Source organism: Euprymna scolopes, chromosome 1, assembly GCF_053919585.1.
Source record: "Euprymna scolopes isolate OS-2025 chromosome 1, ASM5391958v1, whole genome shotgun sequence".
Classification (NCBI taxonomy): Eukaryota; Metazoa; Mollusca; class Cephalopoda; order Sepiida; family Sepiolidae; genus Euprymna; species Euprymna scolopes.
In genome coordinates, this window is record NC_136482.1 from 133,797,688 (window position 1) to 133,822,019 (window position 24,332).

The 24,332-nt window shown below is 33.8% G+C and overlaps 1 protein-coding gene across 4 annotated transcripts in view; it reads left to right on the forward strand.

Annotated features, from left to right (window-relative positions):
* The window catches only part of LOC145270457 (ribosome quality control complex subunit TCF25-like), a 178,181-nt gene that overhangs the window by 34,847 nt on the left and 119,002 nt on the right, over window positions 1–24,332 (forward strand). For all 4 annotated transcript variants that reach the window (XM_080126184.1, XM_080126134.1, XM_080126299.1 and 1 more), the window contains exons 3-6: window positions 3,121–3,257; window positions 3,393–3,458; window positions 9,405–9,484; window positions 15,968–16,104. In XM_080126184.1, coding sequence (XP_079982310.1) covers window positions 3,121–3,257; window positions 3,393–3,458; window positions 9,405–9,484; window positions 15,968–16,104 — 420 coding nt within the window. The remainder of the gene's footprint in view (window positions 1–3,120; window positions 3,258–3,392; window positions 3,459–9,404; window positions 9,485–15,967; window positions 16,105–24,332) is intronic.

Consider the following 24,332-nt stretch of genomic DNA (forward strand, 5'->3'; position numbering starts at 1 on the left):
CCACCCTAGGAGGCATTATAGGGGTAAAATTGTCCCAAAATCGTTTGTCCATTTGTTCGTTCACACTTTTCTCAATAACCATGCCCTAGATTTGTTTTTAATTTTGCACAAATATTTACCATGGTGAAAGTAAAATTTTTTCCAGAACAGATTTTCCGGGATAACTCTGATCCCTAGGAGCATTATACGGGTAAAATTGCCCCCAAATCGTTTGTCCCTTCATTTGTTTGCACTTTTCTCAATAACCGCTCCTTGAATTTTTTATTTTATATATATAGAAAATTGGGTAAATATAGGGATACGCTATAACAGAACACCGACCACTCTAATTTGTTTTTTTAGGGGTAATCGAGGTTGCTGAAAACGAATCTGATAATCAAACCTGCCGCAAATTTACCATTTGCATGGTATTAACCCCTGAACCCAGGGACTATTTTCCGCCATTTTACAGCTTCCATTTATGCTATGCGCGAGCGTACAGTAACATAAACGACGGCTGTTCAATGTACCTTTATGAAGCAAACTGCCTTTTCACATGGCGTACAAATTTTTTGTGGGGCATTTAAAATTATATGGAAAAGAAAAGAACTCCAAGTGAGGGAAGGGTAATGTTGGAAAGACTTTTTTTTTTTTCAGAACAGAATTTTCAATTTTTTTTTCATTGGTGGATAATTTAAAATTCGAAGAAAAAAATTGTCTAAAACAAATTAAAAAATACATTATAATACTTTTGGGGGGAATTTTTTTTTTGTCTTACGTCGTTTTTAATTTCTTGAAAAGCATATCTGAGCAAATTGACCATGTCCTATCTGCTTATCCTTCAGCTAACATTCACATATGTGGAGACTTTAATGTTCACAATGTGGAATGGTTAACCCACTCAAACAAGATCGATGATGAGGGGAGGTTCTGTCATGATTTTTCCATTGTTTATGACCTCACTCAGATTGTTCACGAACCCACCTGTGTGCCCGACTCTGACGACCAGTATGCAAGTCTCTTAGACCTTTTCCTCACAACTTACCCTGAACTACGTTAAAGTTTCCGTTCTGTCTCCACTTGGATCTTCCGACCACTCTGTTGTATTAATTAAGATAAAAATGAAATGTAAGTCTTCAGACGTACCTCTCGATCGTACAGTATATCGATACTCTATGGTCGTCTGGGATAGCTTCCATATATCAGATCTAACTCTGCGTTCCATGTTTAAAAAGGATGTGTCCTCTATAGTATCAGACCTGACAGAATGGTTAATTGTAGGTATTGACCGTTTTATACCCTTGAAAAATTCCAGAAAAAACCTAACAGCCAGGTTTACTTCACAAGATTTCCAGCTATCAATTATCAAATCATTTCTCTCTGATAGGTTCATAAGTGTATAGTTGATGGGTAGAAATTAGAAGCTCACAGTATTAATGCTGGAGTCTCTCAGGGTTCCATCCTGGGCTCAACTCTCTTCCTGATTTACATTAATGATCTTCCAAATCACATCCTTACATCATTTTTAGTCATTTATGCTGATGACGCTACCATCTATGGTAGCACATTTAAAACTGTAAACGATCAAGTTCTCTCCAATTCTCTCTCCTCTGATCTTGAGCACATGGTACAATGGGGAAAGGAGTGGCTGGTTACTTTTAATGCATCAATGGAAATGAATGGCTCTTGTCTTGGGGAGGCCTCATGTTTTGACAAGCTTCTGGGCTTGAACATTACTCCTGATCTGAAATGGAACACCGCTGGAAAAATGGTGGGATCCTTCTATCGATCCAGAAATATCTCACTACTGATGCAATTCTCTATCTATATAAGAGCCAAGTTCATCCAAGGATGGAGTACTGTTGCCACATCTGGCCAGGAGCTGCTAGAAAGGACTTATCCTGCCTTGATAGTGTTCAAAATAAACTTCGTAGCCTCATAGGAGATGCCCTTTTGTCTTATATGCAACCTCTTTCTCACAGAAGCGATGTAGCGAGTTTGTCTTTGCTTTATCATTATTTTCATGGCAAGTGCTCGACTGAACTTCAATCTATGGTCCCTCCCCTCACCAAACTTTTACAAAAAAACACTCGTCTAGCTGAAAACACTATCAATAATTTCCCCCACTCTTTATCTATGCCTGAACCTAAACGTAGATTCCATGAACAAAGCTTCTTTCTTAGAACTGCACGCCTGTGGAACTGTCTTCCGTTTTCCTGCTTTCCAGCTGACTACAATGGGGTTGTCTTCAAGTCCAATGTAAACAAGTTCTTGATAAGCCGTTCCTCTTAAGTTAACAAATTTACTGGATTTCCATTACTGACAATTACTATATTGTCCAATTGACTACTGTACACTCTTTAACCCTTATCCTCTAGTGGCCCCTGGGCCTTGATAAGTGGTGATGCCTATGTAAAAAAAAAAGGCATTTTTCTGTAAGTAACGAACCAACATTTATCGATTAGACACCCAATGCAAACAGAAAACAGTAAAATTTTCTAAAAATATTAAATGGTATTCTAATTGGTAAATGTTGGCACGTTACTTATGGAAAAATGGTTAATTAAATTGCAGAAGCACCTGTTAAGCCACACAAGTTCTATAATTGAACGCCCCTCCCAAAAAAAAGAATGAAAAACATAAAAATGTTTGGTGCTTATGTTTTTGTAAACCGCTCGTGAAAACTCTGTTTAAAATGCATGCACGTAAAATAAAAAAAAATAAAAAATTGAATTGTCACCCCCTTATTTATTGAACATGGCAGATCAAAACATAACATTTCTCTTTGTCATAAAATTTGATTTTCTTAGTTTTGAAAAAGTACTGGATCAAGTTATGATTTTTGGAATATGTCATCTTTGTTCCGTTATGGGTACGTACATTATAAAGTTTGTTTTTTTTAAAGATTTTTCTGTATTTTTGTTTGGAAAATAGGTTTAATTCTTCATAAGCAAAAAGCATTTTTAAGAATCTTTCATTACAATATTTAAACAAAAGATGGAAATGTATTTTGCAAATGAAAATACTGAAATAAATTCTTAACCTAGAAATATGAATAGATTTAAGTTTAAGTTCCTTTAGCAACAGTTGGATTAGAGTATTTTCTGTTTTTGATAGCAATCCTTGTATTTTTCTTTATAGATTGAAGATGAAATTGATGCCAGCATCCGTGAGGTAAATGCTATTCTGGGAAGTGTTTCTAATGACTTTTCTGAATGTACCAAACAGCAGCCTTTTTTATCGGCCAACTGTCGATCACTTCTTAACATAGAACATAAGTAAGATTTTTCATTTTACTTTGCTAATGATACTTTTGTGTTTAGAAAAAGGATTTTATAATTTGATTTTTAATTTTGGATAACATCTTTTATTCTGGTTTTGTTTAAGAGCCTATTTAAATTTTGTCTTTACAGAAATTTAAATCCTGACAATGAAATGAAAAGAATATTTGGATCAAGAGTAATTCAGTCAGAACAACCGTAAGTTTGTATATAGAGATATATTTTATAATGATAATGGATCTAATCCCTGTGTTAGCCTATCAACATTGCCCCCACCCAGTGTTATGAAGAAAAAAAGAAAGAGAAAAAGAAGTATGGCAAACAATAAGAGGAAATAAGTTCATTGAGTTAACAAAAGTATAGGAAATGAGTTTATCAGGAGAATAATGGAGAGGAAGTTGTTCAATGAGGTAGACAAAGCAGAGCTGAAGTGAGGTTGTATTCAAGATGTGGTAGTGAACAGAAACAAAAAGACCTGAAATATATTTAGACTTAGTTTTATGATTAGCAAGGAGTTTTATGACATTTAGGAGCATTTTTGCAAAGAGTCTGGAGTTTGCGACAGTTTACAATAGTCGTGAGTTGAACTCTGTTGAAGACAATTGGTGGCTCAAAAGTTCCCTGAGAGGTCAGAGAGATTGGAGTCGAAGCCAGGCGAGAGTAGATCAGTCCGAGAAGAAAATTACTGGGGATGGACGTGACCAGACAACTATCAATGGACAACATTAGAGTCCCTATTTCTACATTATGTGATGGTATCACACACACACCCAGAGCTTGATTAATTTATATCAAGTACACATCTTGTTTTGTTGATTTGGTCACATCTGTCCAAACCCTAATCCACACATCAAAATGTCTGGTTTGTCTGATAGCTGGAAAATTGTCTCCGTCATACTAGTATTCAAGAATTTTCACCCCAACAGTCTCCTCCCCCTTACACAAAAATCTTTGAGTTAATCAATCAAGCGCTAGTCCATCATTTTGTAAATGCACAGCTTCTTTCTGACCAACAGTTTGGATTTAGGCAAGCCTATTTTATCGTAGATATTTTAACCATTATCTCCAAATGTATATATAATGCACTAGATAAGGCAAGGGAAGCTTCTGATAGATCCAAAGCCTTTGACAAGGTCTGGCATGAAGGGCTTCTCATGAAAATGAAATCATATGGTATTTCTGGACAAATTCTAAACATAATGTTGCCATGCCAGGAATAAAAAAACGCAACTTTACCAAAAGCAGGTTTTTTCCGAAGAAAAGTACAAAAATTATGTTATAATTGGACGACCTAATCACAAGAGTTTCCAATGTAGATACAGGACTCAAAATAGCGACTACATTAAAAATGTAGAGAGCTCTGTTAGCGAACATACATTTTTTATTTTCGTGTACATTTGATGCGTCAACAAGCAATAATAATTTTCTTGTCGGTTGTGGGGCCACGGCACATGTGATTACAAAGGAATCTGATTTTATCAATTTTGATCCCAACTTTAAGCAACAAAATCATTTTGTAGAACTGGCTGACGGGAGTCGAGTCAATGATATCATTTTTGAAAAGAGCCAATGCGAAAATCTCGCTAAAGAACAATAAGGGTGAACTGTGTTTCGGTATTCAGGAGAGCGCTCTTCTGGTCCCAAAATTTAAACAAAATATATTTTCTATGCAGGCTGCCATGGGACAATGTGCAGATATAAACTTTGGCCCCAATAAATCGGGGCTGGTGTGCCCGAATGGAATTGTATTCGACATTAAAGAAAATGGACGACTATATTATTTAAATAGCATAGTCCCATCAACAACGCCTGCCATGATCTACAAACATGGCATAAAATTCTTGAACACTGCAATATTCCTGATATCAAAAAGTTGCCAACTGTAGTTGATGGAATGCGAATACAAACATCAAAAACCTTCAACTGCCTGTACGCAGGGGAAGATGACAAACTATGAATACAAAAAAAAAAAAATCCTATCAATGGTGCATTGGGACTTGAACGGTCCCGTAGAACCGATGGCCAGAGAACATTATTGATATGGGTTGAATTTCGTAGATGACCATTCAGGTTTAATAATGGTTTACTTTTTAAAGAACAAATCTGATACCCTGCTAGCAACTAAGAAATATCTAGCCGACATGGCCACCTACGGTGAAATCAAGTGTATTCGCTCTGACAACGGTACGGAATTCACCTATAAAGACTTTGAACTTTTATTAATGAACCATCGTATCAGGCATGAAACATCAGCTCCTAGATTGCCACACCAAAACGGGACTGCTGAACGTGCGTGGCGGACACTTTTTGAAATGGCAAGATGCCTACTCATTGAATCAAAACTCCCTAAAAACCTCTGGACGTATGCACTTATGGCGGCAGCCTATATACGCAACAGGTGTTTTAACAAAACACTATCTAAAACTCCATATGAATCTTTCTGCGGTAAAAAAAAAAAAAAAAAAAAAAATTTAAAGCAGAATGCATATATTTAGTTCAACTTGCTTCGCATATGTAGAGAAAGGGAGTGAATTGAATATTAAAGCTGACAGAGGTATATTTCTTGAATACGATAAAAACAGTCCAGCCAATTTAATATTTTTTCCCAAAAAAAAATAAAATAAAAAGAATCTGGTGTGTAAAATTCAGACACGTTTAATTGTAAAGACGAAAACCCGTCATATGAAGAGGATGGAATTATATTACCTTAAATAATTAGAACAAACGAAAAGAATAAAAATGACGGAGACGAGTGTCGATGATGATGATGATGATGATAAAGTCGAGAGATATCCCAAAAAAGAAATAGAAGACGACCCGATTTTTCTGTGGTCGACAATATAAAAGATTATCAAATCGACTATTGCTATTCAGTGGAAAATGCCCCAATAGACTGAAATTTATATTACCCCTCCAGAGGGATTTATAATGAAAAATAAAAATAGCGTGTAGCGACTTAACAAGTCATATGGTCTAAAGCAGAGTGCTCAGTGTTGGAACACAGTATTCCATGATTATATTATTAAACAACAATTTAGACAATGCGCTGTAGACCCCTTTTTATATACCCAACACAAAGACGATAAACTACTGATTTTGGTTTTGTGGGTCGAGGATATTTTAATCGCATCAAATTGTGACATAATGTTGACTGATGTTAAGAACAAATTAAGTAAAAGATTCAAAATGACCAATCTTGGCAAAATATCCTGTTTTCTGGGGATAGAATTTACTCCAAGCAAAGGACTTGTTACGATGACTCAATCGAGGTACATCGACAAAATACTATTAAAATTTGGAATGGGAGAGTGCAAGAAACGCTCTGCACCGGTCGAAAATGATATTAATAAAAAAGTATACACACAGAATCTGAAATAATAAATGACACAATATCGCGAGATTATAGGTAGTCTTGTATATTTGATGACTGCAACCAGGCCCGACGTGTGCTGTACAGTAACAAAACTGTCACAAAAATTATCACGACCGACAATGAAGGATTTAAACAGAGCTAAACAAGTCCTACGTTATTTAAAAGGAACTAAAGAACAGAAGTTAGTATTTAGAAAATCAAGAAATCCCCTAAAATTAGAAGGTTTTTCGGATTCAGACTGGGCAAACGGAGAAGATCGCAGGAGTGTATCTGGATATTGTTTCAGACTCTCAGAAAATGGGCCTATTATTTCATGGAAATCTAAAAAGCAACAGATTGTATCTCTCTCTACGTGTGAAGCAGAATTTATCGCGATCACACACACGACCCTAGAAGCACTCTACCTTAAAAATATCATGAAGACTATTTTAGAGCCAGAATTGATTACAAGCCTCGTGGTAATTAATTGTGATAATCAAGCCAGTATAGTCTTAGCACAAAGCATGGATGATCAATCAAAAATCTAGGCATATGGATATAAAATGCCATTTCGTAGAAAACGAGAGATCTAGGCATATGGATATAAAATGCCATTTCGTAGAAAACGAGATAAAGCTACGTTTTTCTCAAAACTTGTTGGTGAATTTGACTGAATAATTTTATTTTTCACTGCCCTGTATGTATATAGATTTCTATATATTAAAAATACAGACCAGCGAAGTTCCACTTATGAGAAGGCTATTACTTTTTTGCATCAATATCAGCGGAAAACCCTAGGGATAATGCTCAGTATATAGATTTCTATATATAAAAAAAAAATAAAAAGAAAAGAAAAATAGTCCTGGACAAGACGTTAAACTGTATCCATTTTATTTTGTATTAACACTTTAACCTACTAATACTTTTGCTTAGAGAAAAAAAAATCTTTGTAATTTTCCTTTTTGACGTTTGAACACAATTAAAAATGGCGTCTTTTTAAATGCTAAAATTCTAAGATCCAAATGATTTCTAATTTTTGTTATGTTTAAGTAAATATAAAAATATATATTTATTTTTGAGCAGAACAAACACAAGGGGCTTCCCCATTATAAAAAATAGGGAGGATGTTGCAATATTTTGATCCTATAATGGGGTATGATCCCACACAGTCGGACGATTCTATTTATAAACGATGCTGCTAAGAACTGACGAATCAAATTAATTCACGTTCTGCTACAAACCAATCAGGAACCAGAATTGCTTCATAAATATTAAACCTTTTCTGGAGCAATTTCGCATGTTTTTTCCCGGGTTTCGACACGGTAAGAATATTTTGTTCTGTGGAACTGTCTACTACAAACAAGTCACCTACCAGGACTTGTGTGTAACAGTGAACCATCTGAAGCTCAAAGTGGCTTACACTTCTAGACATAATCAGATCCTACATTTATGAATTTTTGAAATGAGGATTATTTATTCATATTATTGAATTCATCGGACTACTGTTTCCATCTTGAGTGTCATTTTCACAACGTATTCATACAGGTGGACCCCAGGTGTTGATTCTTGGACTTTTATTATTACTAATATTCATAAATGACCTCCCTGATAAAATTGTGTCAGGTATATTTGCTCATGACACCACACTCTGTAATTGACATAAAGGAAAAACGTATGTATACATATCCAAGGCAATGGCAGAAACGCTAGAAAGCAACTTTCAATCACTACTGAAATGTAGTGAATAATGGATGATAACATTTAATGCTACTAAGGTTAAACTTCTTTAACTACAAAAACCCTTCTCAACCACCGATTTTCATGACAACATCCTACAAAACTCCTCAGCTTAACATTCACAAGCAACATGAATTGGAACAAATACATTTTGAGGACATTGCCAAGGCTGCTGCAAAGAAGATGGGCTCCTTCTGCTATGTTAGAAAATTACTCATACCAGAGCATATACTATATCTTTACAAAGCCACAGTTCACTCAAGCATGGAGCATGGACTGATGTGCAACTCTAGTCACTAGTCTCTCAGACCAAATCCAAAAAAGAGTTTCAAATCTAATCTGACAAATTCCAACCTCTGTGCTATCACTGCAATGTTGCATCCTTATGTTTACTTTACAAGTATTTAAATAGAATGTGCTCTGATGAACTCATAGCACTTGAGCCCTCTCCACATAGATATTCCCAACTAACCTGCCATACAGCAAAATCCCACCTCTGTGGAGATCCCCAGATGCCAGAAAGCCTAATAGTTTCTTACCTTCTTACAAAACAAAACATACTTTTCATCAACAATACCACTCAACACTTTTTGCCAATCCACAAAATCAAGACATTATTTTGCTTAGTCAAACCGATTATTGTTGGTTTTATTGTTATTATCCTTATTAGTAATAATATTCAATACTTCAAGGTTGGGGCATGGAAGTTCTTGAATTAATCTAATTTCCCAGGCAAGCCGAGATATAAGTCACCTAGAGTAATAATTTAATTTTAGGAATTTAGAATTTTTTTTGTTGATTTTATTTTTGAGTAATAAGACATAATTCATTTTCAATTTTTTGTGTTTGAAAATTTTTCTTTTTTTTTTATAATTTTTATTTATAAAATTCAACTATTTTAAATAGTTTAAAAATATTTTTCAGCCCTAGAGTAAAATTGTTTTATTATTTTTTTATAAGAAATAAAAAAGATTACATTTTGACCATATCTTTTTGGTATCAACCTGATCAATTGTAGTGCTAATTTCTATTATAATACATGTATATTTTCATAGAGTTAGGAGGACAAAACGAGGACGTCCAGCAACATGGATGACAACACCTAAGGACACATGGCCTATCTACTCAAAAACAAGTAAGTAAAAATAATAAAATAAGTTTATTTTTTAGCCTGATGACAATGAAAACATTTTAAAATTATGTTACAGATGTTGCTATATGGAAAAATATAAGATTCGTATTCGGTATCAAAACTAGTGTGAAAAAGGGGAAAGTATAATCAATTTCCTTTAATATTACTGTACCAAAGCAGTACTCACTCTAGAGGTTAAGCTCGTTTCTCCATTAGAGGAAGTTTCATGGAAGTATGAAATTCACAAGCAGTTCTCAGTCACATGTATATCTTCTTCAGGGAAGACAACACTACATTTGTTGCAGCTCTTGTGGAAAGGTGTCAACATCCTCTTACATACAACACCTGGTGTATTCAAATGGACACTCATCTGGTACCGACTAATCTCAATGTCACTGAACTTTGGTAATCTAAGGGGAAGTAATATGTCAATATTATTAACTTACAATATTTTTGGGATTATTTTGATAAGATTTAAAAGGAAATGAAATTTAACCTTTTCTCTTTATAATTCTATAAATCTTATTAATAACTTTTTTTCCAGATTATTTCAAGTTAAATCATTGTTTTCCATTATGGATGTTTTGATTTTTACTTGAAGAAAATGTATTTTCAAATTTGGAGCAACCAAATTGATGTGTCTCTATATATAAAATTAATCTTATCTTAAAGATAGGCTTAAAATAGAGTTTTAAGTAGTCTTTTACAAAATAAATCCAAGTTGTAATGAATGAAATAATACTGAAATTCAGTTTTGAAACTTCTGAAAATTACATTGTTTAGTGATAATTATCTTGTCTTTAATCTTTTGGTGTCAATATTATGCTTGTAAACCAAAACATGCTACAAATAAAAATGGCTAATCCGACAGCAATGACATAAAGAAAGCATCAGCTCAACATATAAGAACAGCATTGAAAAAGTTAGAAATCATGTGTTTTTTTTTTCTTTTCTCTCAATCTTTCTTCATGTCTGTTTATTACATTGATTTAATATTAAAAGAATAAACAAAACTTTGTTTCTTAATATGCATAGCATATTAAGAAACATCAATGTATTAGCTGTTGAAATGAAGCATGAACAGTCAAACTTGCATCTCCATTTTTGGCGGGGTAATAACTTGGTTTGATTTTTTTTTTTTTAAAACTTTAATTCACCTCAAGCAATATTTCATCTTGCCACTGAGACATAAGGGGCTACTGCAAATTAGAAGCCATATCAATAGCGGCATTTTTAGTTAGTTGTGCAGCAAGATGTTTGTTCACACTACATTTAAGTTTATGCATATTGATAGTCTGGGGAAATTTCAAAAGCAAGTAGTTTGAGGAAAAAAGCCATTAGAGTAGAAAGTCCTTTGGTATCTGAGGATCTCATTAGTAAAAGAGTGGGATTTAACTGATTGATGAGTGTATTTATGTCGAGAAGGCACAAGAGCAGCAAATTTATCAGTACACATTCCATTGAAGTATTTATGGTAGTTGAATTGACAGAATACTAGCTATGAGCAATAGCAGCTGCAAAAGTTGAATTGAACCATTTGGGAAAGTGGAGCTTGTTATAGAATTTCTAAGAGTTAGGGCTCCAATAGTACCAAACAGCCGCTAGACAAGCTGTTAAACCTGTACCTTCAACCTGTCAGAACAAGAGCGGTCCAGAATAGTCATATGAAGCTAAATAACAAGCAAGTTGTAGGGTAGAGAGACAGTATTCATTGTCATTGTCCTAGCCAGTAAAAAAAGGCTAATGTTACTTCTGTGCCTGGCTAGTAGGCAATACAAGAGTGCAAAGCAAAGGAAATAGACAAGCTATCTGCTATCTATGCAATGTTAGGTTTGCAAACCGGATATTTTGCTTAAGTCTCCAGCTCTAGGGAGGTTTCTCTCCTCCATCAGTTTGCTGCCAAGATGCATGAAGTTAATAAATATGATTGTTTCCATTATGATTAATTTTCATTTACCATCGATTTTACATCTGTAAATAGCATTACAAGCGTATGCTGTATTTTCGTGGACATCAGCAATATTACATACCTGATGTGCTTCAACCAGTCATATCTTTTTTATTTGTGCGTCAATTTTTAAAAGAATTACATTGCTGGGAAGAGAATAGAATAAGCATTCCAATGATGTTAATTTATTTTTCTTTTATGTGTTCAATGTTTTTATGCTCCAAGTTAACAATTAAAAAGCGGTAAAAAATGATGACGGCAAAAAGGGAAACTGTTTTCTCAATGTTTACATTTCATACGTTACATTTGGATGCAAATTTGATTGGGTATGGCTGAAATTTTACAGGCTATATAAGCAAAGAAGTCCATCTCTACTGGTGTTTTGATTTTTATTTTTACGACCACAGGAAGCAAAGTTACGATCGAGCAAAGTTGACAAAGAATATTTCCAAATTGATAGGATAAATTCGTATATATCATCCATTTTCATATAGATAATAGTTTCAGAATTATTTTCATGTATAATATGTAAATATTTGATAATTATTAATTATGCGGAAAATTCTTTAAAATGTTATCTTTTATAGAAATTCAAATCTGTTTGGGTAAATGTGCTCAGCTGACTAAAGAATAATAAAATAACTGTTTTTTCTGCTTTCAAAACGAAAGCAGAAAAATCGATTTCATTTTTTATTCTGACAAACAAACAAACAAACAAACAAAGTACATTTCTGTTATTGTATTTATAACTCCTTACTTGTACTTAAGGTAGAATTGTTTTTTAGTGGTAAAAAACAAAAACAAATATATAACAAATAAAAGGTGCTTGTGCACTTATGCTACCATGCTGAAATAATAATGTTATTATTTAGAAACCCATTCTTAACATGGGAAAGGAAGGGTATTTTGTTAACTATTCTGTACTTTCACCTAACAATTAAATAAAAAAGATATGAAAACTTGAATTTATTTTTAACTCATTGTTAAGACCATTTTTTCGAATCTGTAAAACAAGCCCGTTTTTTTTTTGTTTTTTGAGGATATCTAAATAATAATAAGGCGGTTTGATAAAGAATTTCATTGTGAAGCATTTTGTAAATTTTTACCTTGTTTCCACCTTAACATTTTTCTTTAAAATTACTACCTTTTAAGGTTTTTGGGTATGCTGAAAACGAATATTGCATTTAAATTTTCCGCAAATAAGTAGTTTTCCGGATATTAAGCAATGTCATTTCTTACATTATTGCTGGTGGCTATCTTGGTATGCGCGTTTGTGCATAGTTTCTTGAGGTTGCGTTTGTGCGCTTGCACATACCAAGATGGCCACCAGCAATAACTTAAGAAATGACATTGCTTAATATCCGGAAAACTACTTATTTGCAGAAAATTTAATTGCGAAATTCGTTTTCAGCATACCCTAAAACCTATAGAAGTAATCATTTTAAATGTTAAGGTGGAAACAAGGTAAAAAAATTACTGTTTTATTTCTTTGTTTACATAATTGAATTTTCAGTAAAACAACAATAGAAATGACAAAAATTACCATCAACTGGTGAATATATAGTTGTTGCTTATTAGGATTCCTGATATCCTCGTACTCTGAAAGTTACATTGAGGATTCATATAGAGTACAATTTATGGTTGCATCTCAGAAAATAGGGGTATATTTTGGGCTAGATAGAGGATTTACAAAATTGAAAATTGGACTGATCCTAAAATGCATAAGTTCTGGTCAACTATGGGAATTTCCATCTTTTACAGAAATCCAAAATCTATATGAAAAATTTTCTTTGATTTATTTCTGAGATTAATTTATATTTACTCAATTTTTTCTTTTCTTTAAGTAAATACCGGCCATGAATGCTTTTTAGGCATTCAATGGCTATACCCAAGATTAAGCTCTCCTTTGGTGATGAAGCAGGAAAATGCCTATTCTCAGTAAAGCTATATTTAAATACCACTATAATACTTAGTTTTGTTCATGAATAGACAGCCACTGTATGATAACATGTGCCAGTTTAAAAAAAATCGAAATTTGTACATCCTAATTTATAATCCATGGCTTATGGTAAAGAGATAGATCAAATTTGACTAGATAATCAGAAAGAGCACGCATTTTTACATAAGAGTGCAAAGTTTCATAAGAATAGTTTGGAAAATAAATAAATGATGGCAAAATTATTGAATTTCTTGAAATGTTGAGGTCCGTAATTTAGCCCACTTTTTCTAAAGAACAATGTCCATGGAAAAGTATAAATTATGGCACTTAAAATTCTCATTTTTGAACTACTGATGGTATTTGCATAATTCAAACGGTTTTAAGCATCCTTTATATAGCTCTTTTCATGCAAGTTAAAAAAAAAAATAACAATTATCTAAAAAGAAAAAATCAACTTGTAATGCTGCTGTGAATAAGGATATTTTATTTGTTCAAAACATTTTTAGTTATACAATTTCACACAAGATAAACTTTTATAATTTCTGCCAAACTTTGAATGATCATTACTTTGTAACTATTATTGGTTATTAAAATAAATTTGGTACCTACATCAAAAGATTTTAGATATAATGAAAATTTTGTTTTCTTCATATACTCAAAAGCCACATTTTTATGAATGATGTAAAAATAAAATAAATTTGTGTTGATTGGTAAATTTTAAAATTGCATTAAATAATGGGAGCATGTTTTATATATTTATTATGAAAGCAAAAAGAAACATTGCTATTTTTCCCTTATTAATAGTAGTAGAACTGAAACTGTTGACATTTTGAACAAATCATTTTCGTAACTGTTTCATTCATTAGTCTTTTTATCTGTATTTTATGAAACCTCTATGAATCTTGTTTACTAGCTAGCTTGTCACTGTGTGCAATAGATGACATCATTAAAGTTAAATAACATAAATAAAGGATGAATGGTAAGACAAGAAGTTGGAGTGGGCCAATAACATAAATAATTAAGAGAAAGGAAGAACAGATGAAAAATGATTGATTATTACCAAGAAATAGACATTTATTTGAAGATGAATGCCCTCATAAAGCTATCATTCACCATTTTTTATATCATCATATACATGCTTAAACTGTTAATATTATATAGGTCAGTAACAGCTGTAAATTGGAATTTCCAAATAATTAATAACTCCCGGACTTGACATATAGATGATACCACTTATAAAAAGTCCATATGATTTTTATAGCATACCAATCTTCAAATGACAAGTGTCAAAATTTGAGACTATTCAGATTTTTAGATTACAAATTATAGTTATAAAAGTGAAGCTGTTGTTGCAAGTTTTTAACACAATAAGAAAAATTAAATTTCATGTCTATGAAGCATTGTATTCTGATGGGGATTCCAGCAATTGCTTGATAAGCATTATTCGGAATCTACTCTGTTGGAAATAATAAGATATACTGACTTTAAACATGGTCATACAGACACGAATGATGTTGAATGGCCCAAATTTATCCTGGAAAACAAAAAAAATGTTCATAAACTTATAGCTGATTGTAAGTTGAAGTTGTATGAGATCGAGGAGTTATGAGAAAACTGTGTTCAAAATGGGTGCCAAGTTTGCTTGCAGTCGATGAAAAATAACAATGTATTAATGATTCAGAGTATAGTTTGCAATTTTTTCAATACAACAAAACGAGTTTTTGTGTCCATATGTAACAATAGATGATACATGAATCCATCATTCATTTTGGAGTCAAATCAGGAGGCAGCTGAATGGACAGCAGCAGGTAAAAGCTGCCAAAAAGTGACCCAAGGTGCAAACATCAGCAGATAAGTTTTGGGATGAGCAAGGTATTTTGTTTATTGGTTAGCTTGTGAAAGGAAGAACCATAAATAGCAGATATTATATAGCCTTTTTAGTGCATTTAAAATTCACCAAAAAAATAGCCATTAATAAAAAAAAAAAAAGAAAAAAAGTGCTCTTTCATAAAGACAATGCACTTTTCTATCACCAATTATTAAGTAAGTTTAACTATTTTATTGTAAAATATCAGTTTTATTTCTATTCTGCTTAAACTGTATAGTCATCCTATAGTCATGGCAGAAATGTGGCAAAATCACTGGTCAGGTTAGGGTTGAGACTGACCTTGTCAACATATTTGATCACGCAACCAGTGTTGATCAGTCCCCTCTCTTGCAGTCTGATCATGTTATGGTTTGAGTTCCTCTTGGACAAGTAGCTGGAAACTTATGTTTAACTTAAGATGTATCGTTTATTTGATCTTGTCTGCTAGTCTCTAACATTACACACATATTTTTTAAAATTCCATTCAGTATCTGGATTCTATCTTTTCAAATATTCACTCTTGTCTCTTCACATAACTAAAATCAACCAATAAGATGTTACCTAACACATGGAGCCATAAGTGATCCCTAAGATCAATCGTACCTTTTGTATTTTGAAAACATTTAATGTTATACGATGGACATGTCATCTTGGGTCCAAACATAAAACATCACATAGTCATGCAAAAGCAAAGAAAAAATTTCTTTATTCCTTATTTTCATATATTTTCAGGTTTGACAATGTCTGTTTTGGAAACTGCTCCAGATGACAGTTGGCAGATGTTTACATTTGAACATGGACCAGCTTATCAACGATTACAATTAGCCTTTTATGATGCTGTCATGTCAGTGAATTCTGAAAATATTGTAGTAAGTCTGCATTTCTCTCTCTATTATTATTATTATTATTAAGTTTAATTTATGCATTTATAGTTATGTAAAGTTAGTAGGATAGAACTTCAGCAGAGTGTCTAATTATTATGAATTTTTTTTTAATTAAAAAATAAGAGCATAATTATTTATGTGTTACAGAAGATCAGACAGAGCATTGGTATTGATTAAATCCAAAGAAAGAGAGACTAAACCAGACCTTTTATTTTTAAGTGAAACTAGCATTGGACAGGCTATTTCCCTAGAAGAGTTTGCAATTAAAGGATACTCTAACTTCTAAATCTGACCCCCAAGATCGCCATGGGCATAGAATATGTGCCTATATTAAAGATAGCTTTCCATGTGGTAGGGACATCTCCAGGAAAGATCCTAACTTACCCTATATGTGCTTCTGGGTTGCTTTAGCTCACACTACTGCATTTATATTTACTTTCTATCGCCCCCACAACAGCGGAGTTACTATCTTTAAAAGCATATTTGAGAAAATTGACCAAGTCCTATCTGCTTATCCTTCAGCTAACATTCACGTATGTGGAGTTCAATGTTCACAACGTCGAATGGTTGACCCACTCAAACAAGACCGATGATGAGGGGAGGTTCTGTCATGATTTCTCCATTGCCTATGACCTCACTCAGATTGTTCAGGAACCCACCCGTGTGCCCGACAATGACAGCCAGTATGCGAGCCTACTAGACCTTTTTCTCACAACTTGCCCTGAACTATGTTCAGTTTCTGTTTTGTCGCCTCTTGGATCTTCCGACCACTCTGTTGTATCAATTAAGATAAAAATGAAATGTAATAAGTCCCCAGACGTACCTCTCCATCATACAGTATATCGATACACTAAGGCTGACTGGGATAGCTTCCGTACATTTATATCTGATCTACCTCTGCATTCCATGTTTAAAAAGGATGTGTCCTCTATAGTATTAGACCTGAGGGAATGGTTAATTGTAGGTATTGACTGTTTCATACCCTCGAAAAAGTTTCAGCAAAAACCTAACAGCCAACCATGGTTCTCTCCAGAATGTGCTGCAGCCATTGCGCACAGAAATCACTTTTTCCACTGCTTCAAACGTAATAGATGTATGGAAACTAAAGCCGCTTTCAGGACTGCCAGCAACCATTGTAAGAAAGTAATAAAGAACGCAAGAGAGTTATATGCTCAATCTGTTAAGTCCAAAGTAGCTGAGCAGCGGCTTGGTTCCCACCAGTTTTGGAAAATAGCAAACAGAATCCTGAACAGAAGCGTGTGCTCCATCCCAACTATTATCAATGGACCTGAGGTAATCTCGTCAGCATCAGACAAAGCCAAACTCTTTGTCAAGAACTTTGCAGCTAATTCTACCCTTTGCGACAATGCCTGCCAACCCCCAATATTTCCTCCTGTATCAGAAAACACGCTATGTGATATACGTATATCTGTACGTGATGTTGCCAATCTAATCAAAAACCTTGATTCCAGTAAAGCAACTGGCCCTGATGGTATTCCAATTATAGTACTCAAAAAACTTCAACCTGAACTAGCGCCCATACTTAAAAAAATGTTTAAGCGTTGTCTTAAGGAGAATAGTTTCCCATCTCCCTGGAAAATCTCATCAGTATGCCCTGTATTTAAGAATTCAGGTGATCGCTCATCCCCCCTCTCAGTACAGGCCAATAAGTCTCCTGTGCGTCATGAGTAAGTTGCTGGAATCTGTGTTAAATACAGAAGTAATCAACCATCTCAGCAAAAAAATAACCTTCTTAGTGACACTCAATATGGTTTCTGTTCTGCTAGATCTACAGCAGATGTGCTTACAGTTATATCTCATAGGATTAGCAAATCTCTCGACGGAGGCAACCTTTCTAGGGCAATTGCTCTTGACATATATAAGGCCTTTGATAGGGTATGGCATAAAGGTTTACTTCATAAGATCTCTAGCTATGGTATAGCCAGAAATGTCTTCTCAATTATTAAATCATTTCTTTCTGATAGGTTCATAAGAGTAGTAGTTGAGGGGCAAAAATCAGAAGCTCACAGTATTAATGCCGGTGTCCCTCAGCGGTCCATCCTGGGCCCAACTCTTTTCCTGATTTACATTAATGATCTTCCAAATCACATCCTTACATCATTTGTAGACATTTATGCTGACGACACTACCATTTATGGTAGCACATCTAAGACCAAGTTCTCTCCAATTCTCTCTCCTCTGATCTTGAGCACGTAGTACAATGGGGTAAGGAGTGGCTGGTTACTTTTAATGTATCTAAAACCAAGCTTCTCTCTTTACATCATCAACATTCTGATCCACATCTGGCATCAATTGTAAAAAAAAAGGACTTATTGTTGATCAGCTATGTTGAACTCTCTTGAAACAGAAAATGGAGGCTGAAGAAAATCTGTCATAGATGACAAACAATCAATCCATTTTGTTTGGATTCAGAACCGGTTGTACCAGTGTTATTGTGATTTTCCATAACATAAATATATATTTATTTATATAAAATAGAATTACAAAGATAAAGGTCAACATTATCTTAAAATTGGAACATATCAAGATAATAAAAAGCTCAATATACTAGATAAAGCAATTAAAGAAATAGGAAAAAATTAATGATGAAAAATAAAATTGAATAAATTACAATATTTATCAATGCATGTGTATATATATATATATATATATATATATATATATTATAGAAAGTAATAGACGAGAAATCTAAAAGAGCAAAGTTTCAATTAATGTATGAATACTTTAAAAGTGCTCTGTCCTAGGTACTGCAGATATATGGTAAACTCGATAAATGTATTTACATATAGCTATATGGATAAAAGATCAATAATTGTGAAAGTATAAATCAACTTACAAAGGATTTTGTTTTGTTTCTCCTTTTGAAGCAGATTTATAATGACACAATTATTGATCTTTTATCCTCTCTCTCACTCTCTCACACTTATATTTATATATTTATACTATATATTTATGTATACTGGTAGGATATATTCCAATAACCAAATGGAAAGAATCAGTCCATAATCATAATATTTTTATTTTTTTAATGATTTTTTTATATTTTTATTTTTGCTTTTAAACTTATAATTTAGGCAAATGTCTATAGTTTCTTCAATTAAACATGTTTTGCTTTAATGAAGGAAAATATTGTCATTATGCTATCATATAGCTCATCAGAGGCAAACAGGTTTCAGCAGGGTGTTGTTTAACACTAGTTGAAAGGCATAGATTGTTTCCAATTTCAATCAATCTCATCCTGACCTTTATCTCATTTGAATGTACCTATTTAAAATAATTGATGTTATATTCATTTATTAAAATCTCCCTTTAAATTATTGCTTCTTCATCATCCTTACTCTGCTACATGAAAACAATTTTATATATAGCAGCCTCCTCATCACCAATTTGATAAGTATTACATTTTTGTAAGTTGAAGGATTAGTAATAGTTATCAAGATCTGTGAGGGACAAATAGTTTCAATGAAATCCAATAATACTATCTATTTAATTGGGAGGAATTAGACTAGAACCCTTTCCTACTCTTAGCTATCAATGCACTGGAAAAATTCCCTAGAGACTAACCATACTATGTTAACAACTTATTCCTAATTATCTATTCAATTAATACCTAAAACCTCTAATAATTACTGTTGCTATCAGGTCAGGCTGTCTGAAAACATTGACTTCCTGAGATAAATGCACCTAACATTGATGATTTTTGTTTTTCTTTTCTCTTTGCAAAACTTAATTATGTTCTGCAAAAGCTAAAAACAACAATAGAAAAAAACACTCTTCTCTATAATTCATGCAAACCAAATGCCATGAATAAGTATTTAAAAGACATAAAAAACTGAAAAAAAAAATTACCAAACTTTACATGTCATCTTTCCCTCAATGGGGCTACTTGTTGGCCGTGGGTGGCAACCCATAATGCTTTGGGACGAGATCCTAGTGTTTGAGCAGATTATGACTTGAGTACAAAGAGGACATAACCCTGCAACACACCACTTTGACCCTTACTTAGGTGAGGTGGGAGGTCAGGAAGACCCGATCATATCAATCGGCTGGGCATGTCAAGCCCCATTATATATAACCCACTACAAACCTAACAGATCCCTATCCCCAACCCACTTATCATTATCCCCAGATATATAATGGTAAGCAATGGCCAAGGGTCAATCAGTTGGATCACATCTGCTTTCAGCTAAACAAATGAATTTTAAGTAATAATTTAATTTTAATATAGTCAACAGAAAGTGCTTGAGATCTACTGAGCCCCGACATAAGTAAGGTAAATGGATTTCCTCCTTGTCATGTCCCAATTTTGGACTCCGTAGTTGATGAAAATTAACCAAATTATTCATGGCAAACTATGGATTTATTGCCCTCAAAACCCGAAAAAAGAAATCAAAAATGTTTCTTACCTCTCAAGCTGAGAGGATGAAAAGAGAATAACTGAAAAAATTTTACCACCCATACAAGAAGGAAATTTCCCAAGATTTCCGGATATAGAATCACTGGAGAAAAATAAATTGGTGATTTATCACCATTCTTGATAGAAAAAATAACAGCACTCCAAAAACAATAATAAAAAAATATAAATAAATAAAAGATGGAAACATGCTAATAGAAGTAACTAACCATAAAGATGCCCAAAATGTTTAAATAGATAAATTTCATGAATATAAATGCAAAGTTTTTCCACATGAAAGACTCCTTTTGATGTAATTAACATCAAAAGGAGTAATCCAAAGCTAGGAAAATAGTTGAAACATACTTAAAAGATAATACATATGCCAAAATAAAAAAAAAAACAGAAACAGACCACATCAACAAATATTAAGAATTAATAAAGAAACTAATCACATTAGACCATAAAGAATGGCCAAAATTCCAAAATAGTCTAAAGGAAACATTCTCCAGTTCACATAAAATAAATGAAATAATAAAACATAAAACAATAGAAATAATAAAACCAAAACAAAAAAAGATAAGAATCCACCTATGACTGAAGCATTAAAAAAAACATCACAGAAAAAGTGACTTTGCAAAAGAGACGAATAAAACCATTAATAAAACAATAGACAACACTTCAAAAAACAAGAAATTAAAACAATACACACGCAAAATGGTTTCCGATGGAAACTGATAAGAATACAGAAAAAAACTAAAGAAAATATCGGAAAAAAAAACAAATATAAAAGAAGAAAAAATGAAAAAAAAAAAAACAAATATAAAAGAAAAAAAAATGAAAAAGAACCCAAGCCAACAACTTAGCAAGCAAGACCCAGATCTGCTTCCAGATCCAGACAAAAACAAAAAAGAAAGAAAAATCTCAGAAACACTCAGAACCAAATACACAAACACCCAACAAAAGAAAAATGCTCTACCTCCAAAGAGACATAGGTAGATTAAAATTAAACAAAAATCTCATGCATAAAAATAAAACAAAACAACAAATCATCCAATGGAATAAAATCAAATTATAATGAACTTCTCATCCTTATTTCATACTTCAACTGTTATGTTTACAAGAAACATTTCTACAAAACAATAGCAATTTCAAAATGTAAGACTGAACAGTACAACTACATTCATAATACTGGCCTTTAAGCTAATGGAGGCACTTTTAGTAAATAATGGGCAATCAACAATTCCCCCACTAACCAACAATCACAAGGTTGTTTGCTCAGCAACCGACAAGGCTAATATGCTTGCCAGCTAGTTTGCCTCAAACTCTACACTGGACCCTACCAACCACCCCCTGCCTGACTTTCCTTTGCGGACAGATGCCACGCTAGATGATCTAAAAATCACCCCTGCTATCATAAAAAACCTTGACACTTCAAAAGCATGTGGACCTGATCTCATCCCAACTGTGCTATTAAAAAAGTGCTCAGCCGAAGTAGCTCCAGTTCTCTCCAAACTCTACAACAAATGCCTTAATGAATCATGCTTTCTGGGCTGTTGGAAAACTACTTCTGTGGTACCAATATTCAAGAATTCTGGCGAAAGAACCGACCCATCAAATTATCGCCCCATTAGCCTCCTCCCACTTTTTGCAAAAATATTTGAGACCATAATTAATCATGCTCTAGTCCATCACCTTACAGATGCTAAACTTCTGACTGACAAACAATATGGATTTAGACAAGCCCGTTCCACAGTAGACATCCTCACTGTAATCTCTGAACGTATATACCATTCATTGGACAAAGCGGGAGAGGGCAGAGCGGTAACTCTAGATATATCTAAGGCTTTTGACAGGGTATGGCTCAGGAAAATTAAATCATATGGTATCACTGGTAGAATACTTAACATAATTAAATCCTTCTTAGATAAGAGAAAAATCCAGGTTGTCCTCAACAGTCGTACATCTAAACAGTGTGATATAAATGCGGGAGTGCCTCAGGGGTCTATACTTGGACCTCTATTGTTCCTAATATTTATTAATGACCTCCCCGACAAAACTGCCTCTGAGATGGGTATATATGCTGATGACACTACACTCTATAACAGGCATGACAGGAAAACAAATGAACACATATCTAAAGAAATGGCAAAAACACTAGAGGATGACCTCCAATCTGTAGTGAAATGGGGACATAAATGGATGGTCACATTCAATGCTGCCAAGACAAAACTGGTTTCCTTCAATAATTACAAGAAACCTTCTCTGCCACCAATAGCAATGGCCAGTGACTCCCTGTCTGAGAGTACATCTTTCAAACTGCTTGGCCTTATGTTCACAGGAAATATGAGTTGGAACAATTATATTGAAAACATTGCCAGGGCTGCTGCGAAAAAGATAGGCTCTCTCTACCATGCTAGAAAAAGGTAGGCTCTCTCTACCGTGCTAGAAAACCATGCTAGAAAACACCTGAAAGTATCCTGTACCTCAATAAGGCCACCATTCGCCCATGTATGGAGTATTGCTGTCACATTTGGGCTGGTGCATCTGCTACTAGTCTCTCGCTCCTAGACAAGGTTAAAAATCTGATAGGCCCTGAATTGGCATCCAAGCTTCAGCCTCTGTCATATCGACGAAATGTTGTATCCCTCTGCCTGTTCTACAAGTATTTTAATGGTGAATGCTCTGACGAACTGCAGACAATTGTACCCCCGCGACGTAGACACCCTCGACAAACCCGACAGGCAGCTAAATCCCACCCCCTAAATGTAAAAGATCTTTCTACTCCAGTAGTTTCTTCCCCAGAATCGCTAGATTCTGGAATTCCATTCCAGGTTCCTGCTTCCCTAACTGTACTGACATGCAGAAGTTCAAGTGCAATGTGAACTGACATCTTGCTGCCCAAATCCCAACATAGTGCCCCAGTAGTTGCTGCCCCTGATAGTAGCCCCCTACACCAAAGTGGCAATGTGCCTTGTTTGGGGTGAAAATGTAATAAAAAAAACTAAAAAAAAAAACTTCAGTTCTTGTAAGAAACAATATACCTCAAAGTAAGCTCTCCGTCAAAACCAACCTTCAAGGAATAGCAACTAAAGTCACACTACACAAAATGATTACAATCTCCTCAATATACCTACCCCTTAATGAACCAATAAACAAAAATGAGTTAGAAAATTTCATTAAACAATTACTGTCACCTTTTATCCTCCTGGGAAACTTCAATAGCCATGGCACTTTGGTGGCAGTGTAAAGCAACAAATTCAAAAGGAAATAAATGTGAACAATTAATCAACAGAAAACGATTTATATCTCCTTAACCAAAAGAATTCCACATATATAAATCCAACAAATGGATCAATAAGTGCCAAAGATCTCATCATGTGCAGCCCATCAAGTTTCTTAGATTACACTTGGAATATCTATGAAGAACCATACTACTACCTATTATAGTTAATTACAATAATATAATCCAAACCCATACACCTAGATGGAATACAAACAAAGCCAACTGGGCTAAATTCAAAAACCTTTGCTCACTACAATTAAGAGAACAACGAATCCAAATAATGGAAGAATTCACCCAAGTACTAGCCAAAGAATGCATACCAAAATCATTCCTACTGGGAAATAAAAAATAAACCATGGTTCAATCCAGAATACAAAATGGCTATCAGACAAAGAAAGGCAGTCTTAAGAAAATTTAAAAATCAACCAACATTTAACAACCTCATTGAATACAAAAAACCAAGAGTAAAAACTCGAAAAATAATTAAAGAATCTAAAAGACATTGTTGACAAC